Here is a 17,012-nt window from a genome sequence, read left to right as displayed (position 1 = left end):
ATGCTGCTAAGCCTGAGGCGGTTTCAAGCAAGCGGCTGTTGCAGGAGGCCTTGGATAGGAATGAGGAGCTCAGGCAAGAGAGGGATGACTTGGAGTTCAAGCTGGATGACGCTTCCCTCTATTTCTATATCAAAGGAAGGGCGGCTGCTATGTCAAACCCTGTCGAGGCTAGGGCCAAATGGGACCCTGCAGCTGAGATGGCTTTTGTGCTTCAAAGTATCCTGACCTGCACAATTTGGAGAATGAACAGGAGGTCGATTCCCCGGGGGAGCAGGGCGTTGAGGCTGAGCCGGCTAAGAGTGGGGATCAGGTTGTTGATGCTGCTGCTTCTAAGGAGAAGCAGTAATATATTTTATTTCCCAGTTGGTATTTTGGCCCATCCAGGGAGGATGTCCCTGGGCAAACATTTATTTTTATTTTCCTGTTTTGGGTCAGGGAGATTCTCCCTCGCCTTTATGAATATTTTGGCACCTTTGCCCCTGGGGGCAAAGGTTTTTATTAATATAGGCATGACGGCCTCTTTTTGGCTGGTTTCACTTTTGACTTTGCTTGATTTGTGAGTTTCATCCTGTTGGGCCTGTCAAGTATTTCGTTCGCATGATCTACACATTATTCTTCTTGAATAACCTGCACATTATTTTTGTTTTAATTTGTCATGAAAATTTCAACCAAGTATAGTTTTCTTTGCTATAATGGTTGAAGGGGTGGGAAATACGGCCTGTCAGGAGGGCTTATGTCCCCTGCCTAGCTGGAGGGCTTGGTATTCGGCCTGTCAGAAGGGCATTTAGACTGATGGTCGGGATAAAACACCCTTGCACTGTCTTGTCTTGCGCGTCCAGTAGGTTGTAATAAGTGGCGAAAACCTAGTCGGTCGGGCAATTATTTCATACCGATTGGTCCCGACTCTTTATCGTATCTGGTGGTGGTTACCAACTCGTCAGCACGATTAAGTACAAAGAATTTTTGTTTCAGAATATACAAAGAGAGTAGCCCTCAGTCCTGAATATTTATGCATATAATCTTTTATTATGTATAATTGTTCAGGATTCAAAAAGTAAATAGATGGGTTAGTTGAGCAGATATAAAATACAGACAAGGCATGTAAAACATGTAGTTCATCACATAGCATGTTGGGTTGAGTAGTGATTGAATTTATTCCTGATTGTAACCTGGTCTTTACATATGGAATAGTTTTAAATGAGTTATATTCCAGGATCTCGGGATCATTTCCCCTTCTAGTGTTTGGAGCCTGTATGCTCCTTGTCCAACAATTGAATTAATTAAGTAAGGGCATTTCCATGTGGGAGCTAGTTTTCCTGCTAACTTTTCTTTTTTATTTGGAAATACTTTGCGTAGGACAAGGTCTCCTTCTTTAAAGACCCTGACCCTGACGTTTTTATTGTAAGTCCTGGCGACTGCTTGTTAATATGATGTCATCCTGATTTTGGCAGCGTCTCTTAATTCTTCTGCCAGACCAAGTTGTCTTGCATCTGGTCTTTGTTTGCTTCAACGTTGTTCAGGCTGCATCTGGATGTTGGTACTCGTACTTCCGCAGGAATGACAGCTTCACAGCCATACACCAAGGAATAAGGTGTTTGGCCTGTTGCAGTTTTTGGAGTTGTCCTGTCTGCCCATAGAACTAATGGAAGTTCTTCAGCCCATCTGCCTCGTCTTCTTTTCAGCTTCTTTTTTAGGCAGCTTATGACTACCTTGTTGCTTGATTCCGCCTGGCCATTAGCTTTTGGATATTCAGGGGTTGATGTTACCAGGTTGATATTCCATTCTTGACAAAATGCTTGGGTTCTTTTCCCAACGAACTGAGTTCCGTTGTCACATACTATTTCTGATGGGATCCCATATCTGCAAATAATGTTTGTCCTGATGAAGGATATTACTTCTTTTTCAGTTAATTTCCTAAAAGAGTCAGCCTCAATCCATTTGGAGAAGTAATCAGTCATGGTTAACATGAAGACTTTTTGTCCTGGAGCTGCAGGCAACTTTCCCACAATATCCATGTCCCACTTTATAAATGGTCAGGGTGCGGAGATTGAATGAAGGAGTTCAAATGGCTGATGTATGATTGGTGCATGAATTTGGCAGGCTTCGCATTTTGAAGATTATTCTAGGCAGTCAGCCCTTAGTGTAGGCCAGTAGTTGCCTGTCCTGAGAACTTTGCTTGCCAGGCTCTTTCCTCCTTTATGGTTGCCACAGTGTCCATCATGTATTTCTTGAAGTACTAGTTTGGCTTCGTCAGGCTCCAAGCATCTCAGGTAGGGTCCAGCCTGCGATCTCTTGAACAGGGTGTTATTGATGATGGCATAAGTAGAAGCTCTAATTTTAAAAGCCCTTGCCTCATGTCTTCCCTGGGGCAATATTCCTTGGAGAAACCAATCATAATAGTGTTTAGTCCAAGAGTTACTGTCCTGATTGACAGGATTGACCTGTTCAGGTTTGCTGATAGTTGGCTCTAATAAGTGCACAATTGGTATTTTGTTGAAAACAGTAGGGGTGAAATTTGAGCCTAGGTTGGCCAGAGCATCAGCCTGGGTATTCAGGTCTCTTGATATTTGATCTATGTCAAATAAAGCAAATTTAGCGGTAAGGTTTTTTGCATATTCTAAATACGAAATCATTTTTGCATCCTTAGCCGTATAAATTCCCTTTATTTGATTGGCAATTAGGAGTGAATCAGTTTTTACCTTTAGGTTTTGAACATCGAGGTCTAGACATACCTTTAAGCCTGCTATCAGGGCTTCGTATTCTGCTTCATTGTTGGTAGCTTTGAATTCACAGCTCACAGCCTGAGCTATTACGTCTCCCTGTGGTGATTTAAGTACTAGTCCTAACCCTGTCCCCCTGGCGTTGGATGCCCCATCTATGAATAGGGTCCATTCCTGGTCTGGGGTTTTATTTTCTAGTTGATTGACTTCTTTTATTAGGTCTGGTTCCAGGTTAGGGCTGAAATCAGCCACAAACTCTGCTAGGGCTTGCGATTTGATCGCTGCCCTGTGTTCAAAAGAGATGTCATATGTGCTAATCTGTACTGACCATTTGGTCATCCTGCCTGAAAGTTCAGGTTTGCGCAGGACATATTTTAAGGGTAGGTTGGTCCTGACTATAATGGGGTGATTTTCAAAATAAGGTCTCAACTTGGTACATGACATAATTAAAGCTAAAACATATTTTTCAAGTAGTCCATACCTCAACTCAGCATCTAGCAGGCTTTTACTTACATAGTAGACTGGATGTTGCTGCTCGTCCTGTTCTTTCACCAGGATTGCGCTCACTGCTGTGTCAGTGACAGATAGGTATACTGACAAAGGTTCTCCTTTTTCTAGCTTAGTGTCACGGTCCGCTACTTTTGCCGGACCGTGGCGCGCACCTTTGCCCGTCTCAAGGCAAGATGCAAGCGACAAGGATCTTCGTACTAGTGAGGGATCGCCCACTAGCACGATACTTGGGTCTCGGGGTGTGAGTCGGGATCCTAGTGTCGATCCCACAAACACGGCTTGTTAGTTAAGTGAAGGCAAAGAGTCGTTCACAACAAAGCAACAACAAGCAATACGAAGGCACAAGGTAGAAAGTATATTTTCATTCACTAGTACTCCCTAAAGAGGGAAATTTGATTATTACATCCTGGTAGCAGGAGACATTGAATTTACAAGTTTAGTTCAGAATAGTGATATACCTATTTATGGAAACCTATTCTAAAACTACTAAGAAAATACTTACTACAAATGTACAAGGGAAATGAAATTAAATAAGCATAAAATAAATCTAAGGGTTCAAGTGCGCGGATCGTCACACTCTCCCCCACCTAATCTGTTGCCGCCCTCGGCAACACAAAAAATCTTGAATGGTGCTTCGGTGAGACATCCTCGGTGAGCTCTCACTGTCCATGCACTGTTGGGGATTGGCTTGTACAACTCGGCTTGAATGTGCGCTTCGTCCCAAACAATGACTGGCCTCTTCGTCCTCTCAAGGATAGGCTGGAGTTCCTTGACGTAGAAGCTGCCGAACATCATGTTCTCCAAGTCCACCACGTGCTCCTTGTCTCTCGGGAAAGTCCACTTTGCCGTTGCTTGAAAAGACCTCTCTCGGGATTCCTTCAAGTACTGGCCCCAACGGACCTTCACCTTGTCTCTCGTCACTTCAGCACCTGCATTCAAGGGAATGTGAGATCTCCAGGACGCCGAATCAGCATTTCGGCGCGGCCCCCTGATGGTACGAGGCCTTCTTTCTTGGGTCGACCGACCCAAACCAGGACGTCGATTCAAGACATCGACGCGGCCCTGATGGTACGAGGCCTTATCTCCTGGGTCGACCGACCCGCAAACCAGGACGTCGATTCAAAGACATCGACGCGACCCCCTGATGGTACGAGGCCTACTTCTTTGGGCATCTCGGCCCTCATTGTCTACTCCTCGGTGAGGGGGTAGACTCTTCTTTCGTCCCCCAGGCCACTTAGCATCGTAGTTAGCCTGGGTCTTGTTCGCCCTCGGCTCCACCGAACCTTTAGGCATTCTCCAAGGTCGCATCCCTTGTTTCGGCATCGGTATCACCCTCATAGCCGAAATTCGATGCTGCCCCTTGTCTTCGTCGCTGTCTACCGTCTTCACTACGATAGACCCCATTAGTAGCATCGATCCGTCACTCGGTTTCAATACCACCAATGCTTTCTGAAAGAACTGCATCCCGAGTACTAACTTGAAGTCATCCAGCGGAACGGTGGTGAAGTCGAGCTCCCCTGCCCACTCACCCACTTGGACCGCGACCTTCTTAGCCACTCCTTGGACGCGTCTCATTTTCCCATTGACCAAACTTCAGGCAAATTGTTAGTATCCCGCAGAACTAGCCCCAACCGATCCGCTTCCTCTTTCGTAACAAAGTTATGGGAGGCGCCCGAGTCGATCAAGGCTCGTGCTTGCTTCCCATTCACCATCAAGTCCACGTACATGAGCCCGTTGGATTTCTTGGCGGAGGAATCTTCGTATTTCCCCATCGCGCTGATCCGTTAGAGTGAGACCATCCGTGGTTGGTCTTCACCATCACTCGAGTCTTCGTTACACTCTTGGTGATAGTCGGCCAACGCCCCATCAAGACGTTCTTGAGCCCCTTTCGGCATCTGCTTGAACATGGCATTGAATTCCGCTTTGTTCGGACAATCGGCCATCTTGTGAGGACCCTTGCACACAAAACACGTGAACGGTCTCTTCGTTGTGGAAGCAGTAGAGTTTCCCACCTTCGAAAACGAGCTTGAGGGCGAGTTTGTAGTGCTCGCCGATTGGGCTTGACTTCCTTGCGAGCGGAACCGACTGTTCCCAACTGAAATGGCGCTGTTTTGTGGCCTTTGTCCATTGTACCCACTCTGTGACGCACCAGTATTCCCCGTTGGTGCTACCACTCTTGGTGCCTCTCGCTCCCCGTGAAAGTTGAGCAGGCGTTCCGCAGCTGATATGGCCGAAGACGGAGTTTTGGGATTCTGCCTCATGACCTCCTGTTGTGCCCACCTCTTCAACCCGTCAATGAATTCGAATGTCCTATCCGTCTCGAAAATTTCGCTAATCTCGAGCATGCACGCTGAGAATTCCCTCACATATTCTCGGATTGATTTGGTGTGCTTGATTTCCTTCAGCTTCTTCCGAGCAACAAACTCCGTGTTCTCGGGGTAGAAGTGATCCTTCAAGATCCTCTTGAAGTCGGCCCACGATGTTACCGTAATCGTGCCCGCATCGATTTCCTTGTATCTAGCCCTCCACCACATCTTGGCATCGTCGACTAGATACATGCTTGCCGTGACAACTTCCGCGTCTTCGTCGAGCCCACTTACTCGGAAGTATTGCTCCATATCGAAGATAAAGTTATCCACCGCTTTCGAATCCCTCGCCCCATCGTAGGCACGAGGTGGAGGAGCCTTCACCTTATGGCTCCCCACAGATTTCCCGTCATTGGCCACCGCTTTCACGAGCGTGGCGCAAGTGTTCTCTAACATCTCGACCTTTCGATGCAGATGATTGATCTCTTCCTCCCGATCGTCGGGGATCGCACCACTGATCGCTTGGATGCGGGTGTCCATCCCGTCCACCTTCGTCTCAAGGTCACAAACCGTCTTTTGCAACTCCTCGAGGCTCGCAGCCATCCGCATAACGATGTCCTCGAGTTTGGGAAGCTTGACGTCGATTGCGTCCTCTAAGGCATCCACTCGGTCCTCGATCTTTTCGCCCATTTTCTCGATCTCGATAAACAAATGCGGCTTGCAGACGCCCGTCCAAGACCGGCTCGATACCAAATGTCACGGTCCGCTACTTTTGCCGGACCGTGGCGCGCACCCTTGCCCGTCTCAAGGCAAGATGCAAGCGACAAGGATCTTCGTACTAGTGAGGGATCGCCCACTAGCACGATACTCGGGTCTCGGGGTGTGAGTCGGGATCCTAGTGTCGATCCCACAAACACGGCTTGTTAGTAAAGTGAAGGCAAAGAGTCGTTCACAACAAAGCAACAACAAGCAATACGAAGGCACAAGGTAGGAAGTAGATTTTCATTCACTAGTACTCCCTAAAGAGGGAAATTTGATTATTACATCCTGGTAGCAGGAGACATTGAATTTACAAGTTTAGTTCAGAATAGCGATATACCTATTTATGGAAACCTATTCTAAAACTACTAAGAAAATACTTACTACAAATGTACAAGGGAAATGAAATTACATAAGCATAAAATAAATCTAAGGGTTCAAGTGCGCGGATCGTCACACTTAGCCAGTAAGGGTGGAGATGATAAATAGGATTTTAGATCCTGAAAAGCTGTCTCATGCTCATCCGTCCACTGGAATTGTTTATTTTTCCTGAGGAGATTATATAATGTTTTGCATCTTTCAGAGGATCTTGATATAAAGCGATTCAGGGCAGCCACCCGGCCTGTCAATTTTTGGATATCCTTGACAGACTTGGGTGACTGTAGTTCCAGGATAGCCTTTATCTGTTCAGGGCTAGCTTCTATGCCTCTCTTTGTGACCATATATCCAAGAAATTTGCCCGCAGAGACTCTAAAGTGGCACTTTGCAGGGTTTAACTTCATGTTATACTTTTCTAATATCTCAAATACTATTTCTAGATGCTTCACATGATCTTCTGCATTCTTGGATTTCACCACCATGTCGTCTATGTATACTTCCATGATGTCACATATCTGGTCTTTAGACATCATGTTGACCAGGCGCTGGTACGTTGCCCCTGCATTCTTCAGGCCGAAAGACATGGCAGTGTAACAAAGATATGCCTCGATCAGTAATGAATGCGGACTCTCCCGGTCGGCAGGTGCATCTTTATCGATTGAATCACTGAAGCATCCATGAATGTTAGCATCTCATGGCCTGCTGTGGCGTCTACCATGGCATCAATATGAGGGAGGGGGAATGGATCTTTAGGACAGGCTTTGTTTAGGTCAGTGTAGTCTACATAGACTCTCCACTTCTCATTATTTTTCTACACAACAACCACGTTAGCCAGCCATTCAGGGTACATTACTTCCCTGATCATCCCCATATCCAAGAGTTTTTCTACTTCCTCATTTATTATGGTGTTTCTTTCAATTTGCAAATTTGCGCCTTTTCATCACAGACAGGCTTAAAAGATGGGTCAACATTGAGCTTATGAGTAATAACATCAGCGTTAATTCCAGTCATATCAAAATGTGACCAAGCAAACCAAGATGATTTATTTTTAAGGAATTTTACCAGTTCGGGCATGACACTATATGGGGCGTCAGATCCTATCAAAACATACCTGTCAGGGTGGTCAGGGTCTAGGATTACCTGATCTGTTTCCATTCTGGGAGGTGCCATATAAGTGCTCCTGACAGGGTACTGTAATTGCTATGCCAGGGACTTACCTGCCTTGAAGGCTTCAAAGTCACTGTGTAGCATTCCTGGGCTGTCTTGTGATCCCCTTTGATTGTGGCTATGCCCCAGTCTGTTGGTATCTTGATGCACTGGTGATAGGTTGATGGTACGGCCTTGACATTGTGAATCCAGGGTCTGCCCAGGATGGCATTGTAGGATGACAGGCAGTCAAGGACTCCAAACTTCTCATAAGATGAGAGTCCTTCCACGTAGGTTGGAAGGTGGATTTCTCCTAAGGTGCTCCTGGTTTCACCGCTGAATCCTACTAGGACGCTAGGTCTCTTGGTGATTTGATCCTCGTTTATCTTCATGGCTTTCAGTACGTCAGGCATGATCAGGTTCACTGAGTTGCCTCCATCTACCAGGATCCTTCTGACCGTGGCTGTTCCAATCTGCATAGAAATGACCAGGCCATCATGATGAACATCAGGGATGCCCACCAGGTCACAATCATTGAAAGTGATTGTAGGGATTAGATCCGGCTTGCAGGGTGACACAGTCCTTGGTGTCCTGGCTATCTTCTTTGTTGCTGAACTTGTCAGGCCGCAAATTTCCGAACCTCCAGATATGAATTTTACTTCATAGATTGGTGGTGGTGGAGGGAGACTACGATCCTGCTTGTGCTCCTGGTTTTCTTTATCCTGGTTTGCGTTCCTACCCTTAGTCTTGATAAGGTCTTTTAAGTACCCTGACTTTAACAGGTAGGCTACCTCCTTTCTCAGGGTGAAACAATCATCCGTGGTGTGTCCAATATCCATGTGAAATTCGCACCATTTTGAGTTGTCTCTTCTGGGATTTGGATTCTCTGACTTCTTGGGCCATCTAACAGCTGATCCCATGTTGTCGAGTCTCTGGATTAGTCCTGCAATGTCAACACTGAAGTTATGTTCGGAGATAGGTGAATAAACTTTAACCTTACCTTGATACTCATGGGCCATGTTAACTTCTGACTGGTCTGGCCTAGAATATGGGGTAGGTCTATAATTGTTCCCTCTGTTGCTTTTCCTATTTCCTCTTTCATGGTCCTTCGATCTACCGGGTGATCCAAGTTTGTAGCTTTTATCTTCTTCTAGCCTGATGAAAGCAAGAGTCTTGGCCTGAACATCTTCGAAGGTGTGGCAGGGATACTTAGTGAGTTTGCTGTATAGGTCACTGTATGGTAGTAACCCCTGTCTGAATGCCTCCACTGTTGTTCCAACGTCACACCTGGGTATAGACACTTTCTCTTTGTTGAATCTTGCAAGGAATGTCCGAGAGTTTCATCGAGGCTTCGTGTAACTCGGTAAAGGTCACGGATCGCTTTTCCAACTCCCCGCTACTTGCAAACCGTTGGTTGAAACTATTGATCGGGTTGGCAAAGGAATGGATATCTTGCCAGTTGGCGAGTTGATGTACCATTGCAGGGCGGGGCCAGTCGGTCGTTCCAAATCCTTTGCACATGCAAACTTGTCTGAATTCGCTGGGAATTGATGCAGCCAGCATCTTCTGCTTGTAAAGAGCCACATGATTTTGTGGATCCGTGGTTCCATCATAGACCCTCATGGATGGAATAGTGAATTTTTTTGGTAGGTCTACTTTTTCTATTTCGTCTATGAAAGGCGAGTCAACATAGCTATCAGGGGCGGCTTCTTCCATGCTGGTAGGTACTCCTGGTATCTTATCGAATTTTTCGTTGAGTTTCTTGATCTCCTGAACTACTGCCATCATGATGGCTGCTGCAGATTCATCAGGTTTCTCTTTATCATTATCTTTTGGTTCATCATCACCATCTACGTTAATAACTTTAGAAATACTTGGGCTCCCAAAGCTGAAAAGATCAACGTTCTTAATGATTGATGAAAACGGGGTTCCTGGTTGGAATCTAGAGCCTGCCCCTTGGGTTTTTTCTAATTTTTGCTTCAGGGCCGACTCAGATTCTTTCAATTGCAGGATTTCTGCTTCAGTTTGGGCCACTTTTTCTTTCAGGCTTTCCAACTCAGCGATTTTTTGGAGAGCTGCATTCAATTGTTCTTCAACCGTGGGTTGGGCCATTTTTATAGGTTTTTTGAGTTTTTGTAAGATAAGAAAAAAAGGATTTAAAGATCTAGATGCCCCACGGTGGGCGCCAATTGTTTTGAGTGGATTTTGCACAAGGTGAAATCAGGTCAGGGTAAAACTGTGTAGGGTTAACTAGCTCTAGGTAGTCTGTTAGTCAGGTCGTCAGGGTACAATAATAAGTCGTAAATGAAATAACAATAACAACAAAACAAACAATTTTGTACGTGGAAAACCCTCAAATGGGAAAAAACCACGGGCACCAAGCCAGAAGAGGATTTAACTATGTAATTTGGGAGAATAATTATGTGATAATAACAATCTTTGTATTTCTCTAAGTGTTGTATATGCTTCTTCTTGCGTATGAATAAGATGCCTCCTATATCTTCAAAGTGTTCCTTATATAGTCTTCCATCTTGAACGGCTGCTTGATCTGGTCATTAAAGGCAGAATATTCTCCATAATTGCCAGTAGTAATTGCTAATTATTCCTCCCTTAATTACTGCTTTTACTACGTAATCTTCACATTAAATGTCGCGTATATAATTCCTTTATTATACGCGTATATGGTCTAATATCGTCCTGATATTTTGACCGTTGCCCTCTCCATGGCCTGGCGCCTATCTTCAAGTGCCCTGATAGCCTGACACCCTGACAGCCTGGTAGTCAGGTTCAGGTGAGATACCGAACAGGAAGGTCTGCGGATTTCCAGGCCTAACAGTTTGTTACCAAGAAGGATTAAGAAGGTAATGTGACAGTCTGGATCATCTTGTCGGTATTGACTATAAGGACATTTGGCATATTCAGTTTCTCAGTTACAGTGGATGAATGTTACAGATGAAAATATCCAGTGCATTAATTAGAACTTTGTTTCAATGGATTCAAAGTATAGGTCTTCTGCAAATTACGGTAATTCATCCAGTAAAGCTAAAAGTTAAGTTTTCCGTCTAAGCAATCTTTAATCTATCATGTTATCATCTTATTTGTGTTAGATGAACGTGGTTGGTGATTTTAGATACTAAGGATTCAGTGGGAGTATGAAAGTTGTTCTAGTTTTATACCCTTTCAGTAAAGGAGACAAATTAGTCTCAAATGCCCTAAGGAAAATATTCAGAAAAATTCATTAATGCTTAAATTCACGTGCCTTAGGAAATATTTAATGTGTTTAAGTATTATGGTATATATTTAGCTTGTATGCGTTCGGATATTGCGTACATTCTAAAGTTTGTTGGACAGATATTAAGGCAATACAGATTAGGATCTTGGATCTACTAAGGGCAGCCAAATATAATGTTAGTCATTTATATTTGGAACAAAACATTATTTATAGGAGATCGATTCAGGTTAAGATCATTTGGTATTTCGACTCCTAGTTGGTTATGAACATTTGTCACAGGCTGCAAATTCAGTACGGTATAGAAAGACCATTTAAGTTCTTTTGCGATAAATGTACAATTGTAAAGTTTTTTTTTTGTCTAAATGTGAGCTTTTGTATTAATAAAAAGAAATTACAAGGTAACGCATTCATGTGCAAGACTTTGGAAAGCCTACACCATTACATGAGACATATATCTAACTTGACTAACCAATCTCTATTCTTTAACTTCTCTATGCTGTCAATCTTGTGAATAATTCTTTGACGAACTTGAGCTATGATCTCAGCTATGATCTCAGCTATGACATACTCAGGCTTCTTCACCTTATGATCCAACCTGCAAATGTTCCTGACTTACCAAATATTATACCAAACTGCCATCCTAGCCAGTCGACGTATCTTCTTCTGAAGTTTAGTATAACCAGCACTACCAGTAAGAGTAAGGTGCAACCAATCCTCAACTCCAGTACTCACCTTAGAAGTGTATACACAATCTGTGAACAGATGCTCATGAGACTGCTTCACACAAAAAACATCTATCAGAGCTGCACAGGCTCAATCTTGCTAATTTAACACGAGTATTTAGAGCCTTCCTCTGAACCAACCATCCTATAAAAGACTGCTTAGGTATATTCCAAGAACTCTAAACATCAGTGTACCATTGGACAGGGGGGGGGGGTGTGCCCTGTAACCAACAGTATCCAGAACTAACAGTATAACCAGTACAAGTAGGTTGCCCTTGCCAGTGATGACCCTGATAACCACTAGACAAAAGCTCCCTAGTTTTACAAATATTCCTCCAGTTCCAATTAGAATCTGGAGGTGGATGATAGTTAGACCAGTCAGCTCCTTTGAGGTAAACATGATCAATCCATAAGACCCATAACCTATCAGCTTTAGCATATAGCCAGTGCACCAACTTCCCCACACTAGCCACATTCCACACCCCAGCATTTTTAATCCCTAGTTCTCCCTTCTTCTTAGTATGACAAATATCATTCCAAGCAACCAAAGGAGCCCTATTGTATTCAGTGCTATTGTCCTATAAGAAATTCCTGCAAATAGCTTCAATTTGATGAATTACACACTTAGGAATAAGAAAGATAGATGCCCAATAGTTATGCAAGGTACTCAACACAGAATTAATAAGGACCAGTCTTCCTGCATAGCTGAGCTTCCTTGCCCCAATACCTCTAATTTTCCTGACAATTTTATCAGTGAGAACCTTACAATCCCTCCTTAACAGCCTGCCAGGTTGAAGTGGGACACCCAAATATTTAAAAGGCAGTGCACCTTCCTGGAATCCAGAGACCTGAATGATATCAGCTTTCAAACTAACAACTACTCCATTGAAGACAACCTCAGACTTGGCAGCATTGACTTTCAAACCAGAAGTTGCAGAAAAGGTATCCATTGCTCTAAGGAGTAACATGATAGAGTGACTATCCCCTTTGCAAAACATCAATAAATCATCAGCAAACAGAAGATGAGTCAATTTAAGACTCTTGCATAAGGGATGATATCTAAAATGCCAATTATTAGCAGCATAATGCATAATTCTTGAGAGATACTCCATACAAATTCAAAATAAGAGAGGAGAAATAGGGTCCCCTTGCCTTAAACCCTTCTTTCCAGGGAAATAACCAAAATGAGCACCATTCAGGTTCAAAGTGTAGGTAGGAGTAGTAAGACAAGCCATTATCAACTGATGGAATTTAGGAGGAAATTTAAGAGCTGACAACATTTGGTCCACAAACTTCCATTCTATAGTATCATAAGCCTTCTGCAAATCCAATTTAAACATACACCTAGGAGAAGCCATACCCCTATTGTAAAGCCTGACCAAATCTTGACAAATAAGGATGTTTTCAAGGATATTTCTCCCCTTAACAAAGGCTCCTTGATTCCTGCTGATGATATCAGGCAAAATCACAGCAAGCCTAGCACACAGCAGCTTGGATATGGTTTTGTAAATCACATTACAACAGGAAATAGGTCTATAGTGCTTAACAGTCTCAGGTCTTTCCATCTTAGGGATGAGAGTAATGATGGTAGCATTTATCTGAGTTAATATTTTGCCAGTATCAAAGAAATTTTGTACTGCAGCACAAATCTCATCACCAATAATCTTCCAAGCATCTCTAAAAATTTGACTCCCATAACCATCAGGTCCAGGGGATTTCCCTTTAGGGATGCTAAACAAACACTACTTAACCTCCTCAACAGTAACAGGCTTGTTCAAGATATTCCAATGTTCAGCAATACAACAAGCTCCTTGCCTCACAACAGTCAGGTTCACTTTCTCAGTCTCAGTCTGAGACCCCATAAGAGATTTGTAATATTCAAGGAAAGCAGCCTGAATAGAATCACCATCAGTGCAAGGTCCTCCATTCATATCCTCAATTTGGAAAACCTTATTAAGATAAATTCTTTTTTTGATAGCATGGTGAAAATAATTAGTATTTAGGTCTCCTTCCAATGACCACTGGACCTTGGCTTTCTGAATCAAAAAACTATCCCTAGCTGAGATAAGTTCCTTCAAGTCATGGGCCATATCCATCTCTTGCTGCAGTAAAACAATGTCACCAGGGTTCTCAACCAGCAGCTTCTGAATATTTTCAAGGGCCACAGTTGCAATAGTAGTGCTGTTTTCTATATCAGAAAAACAGCACTTATTCAGGCTCTTCAAAGCAGGTTTCAAAGCTTTCAGCTTCTTAATAATAGAAAACATCTTTGTCCCTTGAATATGAATGCTCCACACATTCCCAACAATATTTTTAAACTGACTAGCAGAGCTCCACATATTAAAATACTTAAAGTTTTTCTTACCCCCCAAAGTAGAGTGAGTAGTCAAAACTGTGCAGGGGCAGTGGTCAAACAAACCCTCAGGATGAAAGTGTGCATAATTATCACCAAAACCATCCAGCCAAGCTTGATTACCCATTGCCCTATCTAAACTGCTATAGACTCTATCAGCAGGGTTTTGCTTATTAGACCCGGTAAACAAAGCACCTGTAGAGGGTATATCTTCCATACCACAGATAGAAACACAATCCTGGAAATGCTGCATTTCAGCATCAGTAGTGTTACCCCCTAATCTTTCTACTGGTGACAAAACAGTATTAAAATCCCATAACCACAGCCAGGGTGCATTACAGTCAAGGGAGATCTCTTTCAAAATATTTCATAAAGCCACCCTTTCCTCCAGACCATTAAAAGCATAAATCATTGTGAGCTTGAAGGTCTTATTTTCAGCTCTAGATGTTACAATCATATGAATATGCTGAGCACTGTAGGAAATAAAATTAACATCAAAACAGTCTGGTTTCCATAAAATCCAAATGTTACCTCCTTTATGCCAACTGCAGTTAGTGGAAATGCTCCAACCATCACAAATTGAAGTGTTTTTATTCAAGAGAGTTCTAGGCTTCAGCTTAGTTTCTAGTAAGCCAAACAAACCTACTCCATTATTGTGCAAAAACCATTTAACCACCTTCTGCTTATTCAGGTCATTTAGACCCCTTACATTCCAAAAGCCTATGCTATTCATTGAGATTGTCCTCAGGGGGGTCCTTGCCACTCTCTACTACCCCCCCCCCCCCCGAAGCATTAGAGTTATTCAGTGCATCTAAAAAGGAATACTTACTAAATTTAGCAGATAATCTTACCCCCACCTGCCTATTCAATCTCATAATATTCTTTGCTGGAGTAGATTGTATAGGTACAGATCTAACTGTGTGAAGAGGAGGAAAACTGGTAGGTGTTAGAATAGGAGAATTGCTCACAGGATTCACAACAGCTGCTTGAACCTTGTCTATTTGAACAGGCTTCCAAACCTGTTTGGTCTTTTGTTTTGGTTTTGAAAGTTTCTTAACTGGTTTCTTACACTGTGTAGCATTATGCCCTATCCCATTACAGCTAGTACAGGAGATAGGTTTCCACTCATACTCTACAGGCACAAAAACCAATTGCCCTGATTCATCCAAGAACTTGACTTTTGCAGGTAAGGTCTGGTCCATAGCCAATTCCACCATAACCCTAGCATAGCTAAGCCTAACTTTATCATGAGTGTCTTGGTCCTTTTTAACAAACTTACCCACTAATCCTGCAATTGTTGGTAAACAACTTCCCCAAAACTTCAGAGGAACATTAAACAGTTTCACCCATACAGGGACAACATCAACTTTTGCCTTAACAAGCTCTATATCCACAGTCCATGGCTTAATAACAATAGGCTTGTTATCATAGAGATAATATCCAGACTGTAGCAGAGCATCCCTATCCTCATTCTTAGTAAATCTAACAAGAAATACTCCATTATCCAAAAACGAGACACGTTCCACTCTAAACCTACCCCAGACATTATAAATATAATCCTCAACCAGTTTCCAGGGAGGGTTTGCACCCAATATGTAACACATAACAAAATGAGACCAAAATTCTACCTCTGTTTTGATGTCCTCATGGGTGAACTGTAAGAGCTCTTCAGAAGCTTCCTCCTCATGGATAGTTGGAAGAACAGGGATGTCCTTTCCTCCATGACGAAGTAGCCAACCTTCCTGCAAGTCCTCGTCCTCCTCAGTGACAACCTGCACTTCATATTCAGGTAACTGTAATACAGGGATACCCTAAATATCCTGCATAGAACGAGTTTTCCGCGTATCAGAGGATGAAGGAGCCTCAAAGGTAGGAACTTTAGGACGTTCATGGCTTATACTATGGATATTAAGACTTTTTTGTGATTTTTGAGCAGATTTTAGTGAAGAAGAAGAGGTCATTAAAGGAGAAAAACGGTTTTGGTGAGTAGCCTTAACTGCCGTCATTGTGGAAATTGATGCAGATTCTAGGTTAGAAAATTCGCTTTCTCTCTCATCGCTTTCTCTCTCTTACAATTGTAAAGTTCTTAATAACAATATAAGTGATGTATTGTTTAAGAAACAATTCAGAGTGAAAATGTGTCAATTATACATGTTGATACAAACTCCATTTTGCGGATCCGCTTACTAAGGAATTACCACCCACGGTCTTTCTTGAGCTAATTGCTCAAATGGGTGTTTCGGTTTTAAGGAAATTCAGTTTAAGTGGGAGTTTGTCATGTTAGACACGTTAAAGTTTACGGTTATTAAGTTCTGCAGAAATAAGGTTTTCGGTTTACGGTTTCACTCTGTTTTATATTGGTTGATCTCAATAAGGTGGACCAGTTGAAAATATACATATTTTGGATCACATTTGGATGTTGTTTCCATGCTACGCACCTATATTAGATTCCTGTCGTTGGTTGTATTGGCATACGTGACCATTGAGGGTCCTGTTACGACAAACTGTAGCAAAGGCCGCTTTGATCCTATGTTAGTATGATTGATGGACCGAATTGCATAAGACGGTTGGAATATTGATAGCACTATTAAGCGCGTAAGTAAAATGAATACAAATTTTCAGGTGTCACACACTATCTGTATTTGACCCAAGTGGGAGATTGTAAGAATATTGGGTCCAATACTATTTATGTGGACACACTATTATACAGATTGTATTTGTTTGCTATCGTTTTAGTTTAGCCCAAACATATAACTCCACTCACAAATGAAGAATAGCCCACAAAAGACTACCAACGAAAGGAAATAAATAACTAGTCAGCCGAAAAGGCTACGGTTACACTCACTCAGTGTATATAATTTTTCATACACTACGAGTAATATGGTG

The 17,012-nt window shown here is 42.8% G+C and overlaps 1 protein-coding gene across 1 annotated transcript; it reads right to left on the bottom strand.

Moving 5' to 3' along the window:
- Positions 1-10,952: 10,952 nt before the first annotated feature.
- LOC141587467 (uncharacterized) lies at positions 10,953-16,132 on the bottom strand. Its single transcript, XM_074408950.1, has 9 exons — positions 16,004-16,132; positions 14,956-15,898; positions 13,525-14,414; positions 12,926-13,371; positions 12,463-12,832; positions 12,022-12,351; positions 11,680-11,825; positions 11,521-11,646; positions 10,953-11,031 (listed from the first exon to the last, which is right to left on the bottom strand). Exons 1-9 carry the CDS (start codon positions 16,130-16,132, stop codon positions 10,953-10,955), a joined length of 3,459 nt encoding a protein of 1,152 aa, XP_074265051.1.
- Positions 16,133-17,012: the final 880 nt, after the last annotated feature.

This window comes from Silene latifolia, chromosome 6, assembly GCF_048544455.1.
Source record: "Silene latifolia isolate original U9 population chromosome 6, ASM4854445v1, whole genome shotgun sequence".
NCBI lineage: Eukaryota > Viridiplantae > Streptophyta > Magnoliopsida > Caryophyllales > Caryophyllaceae > Silene > Silene latifolia.
Note: the sequence above shows the minus strand (reverse complement) of the source record. Positions and strands in the feature narration are given on the sequence as shown.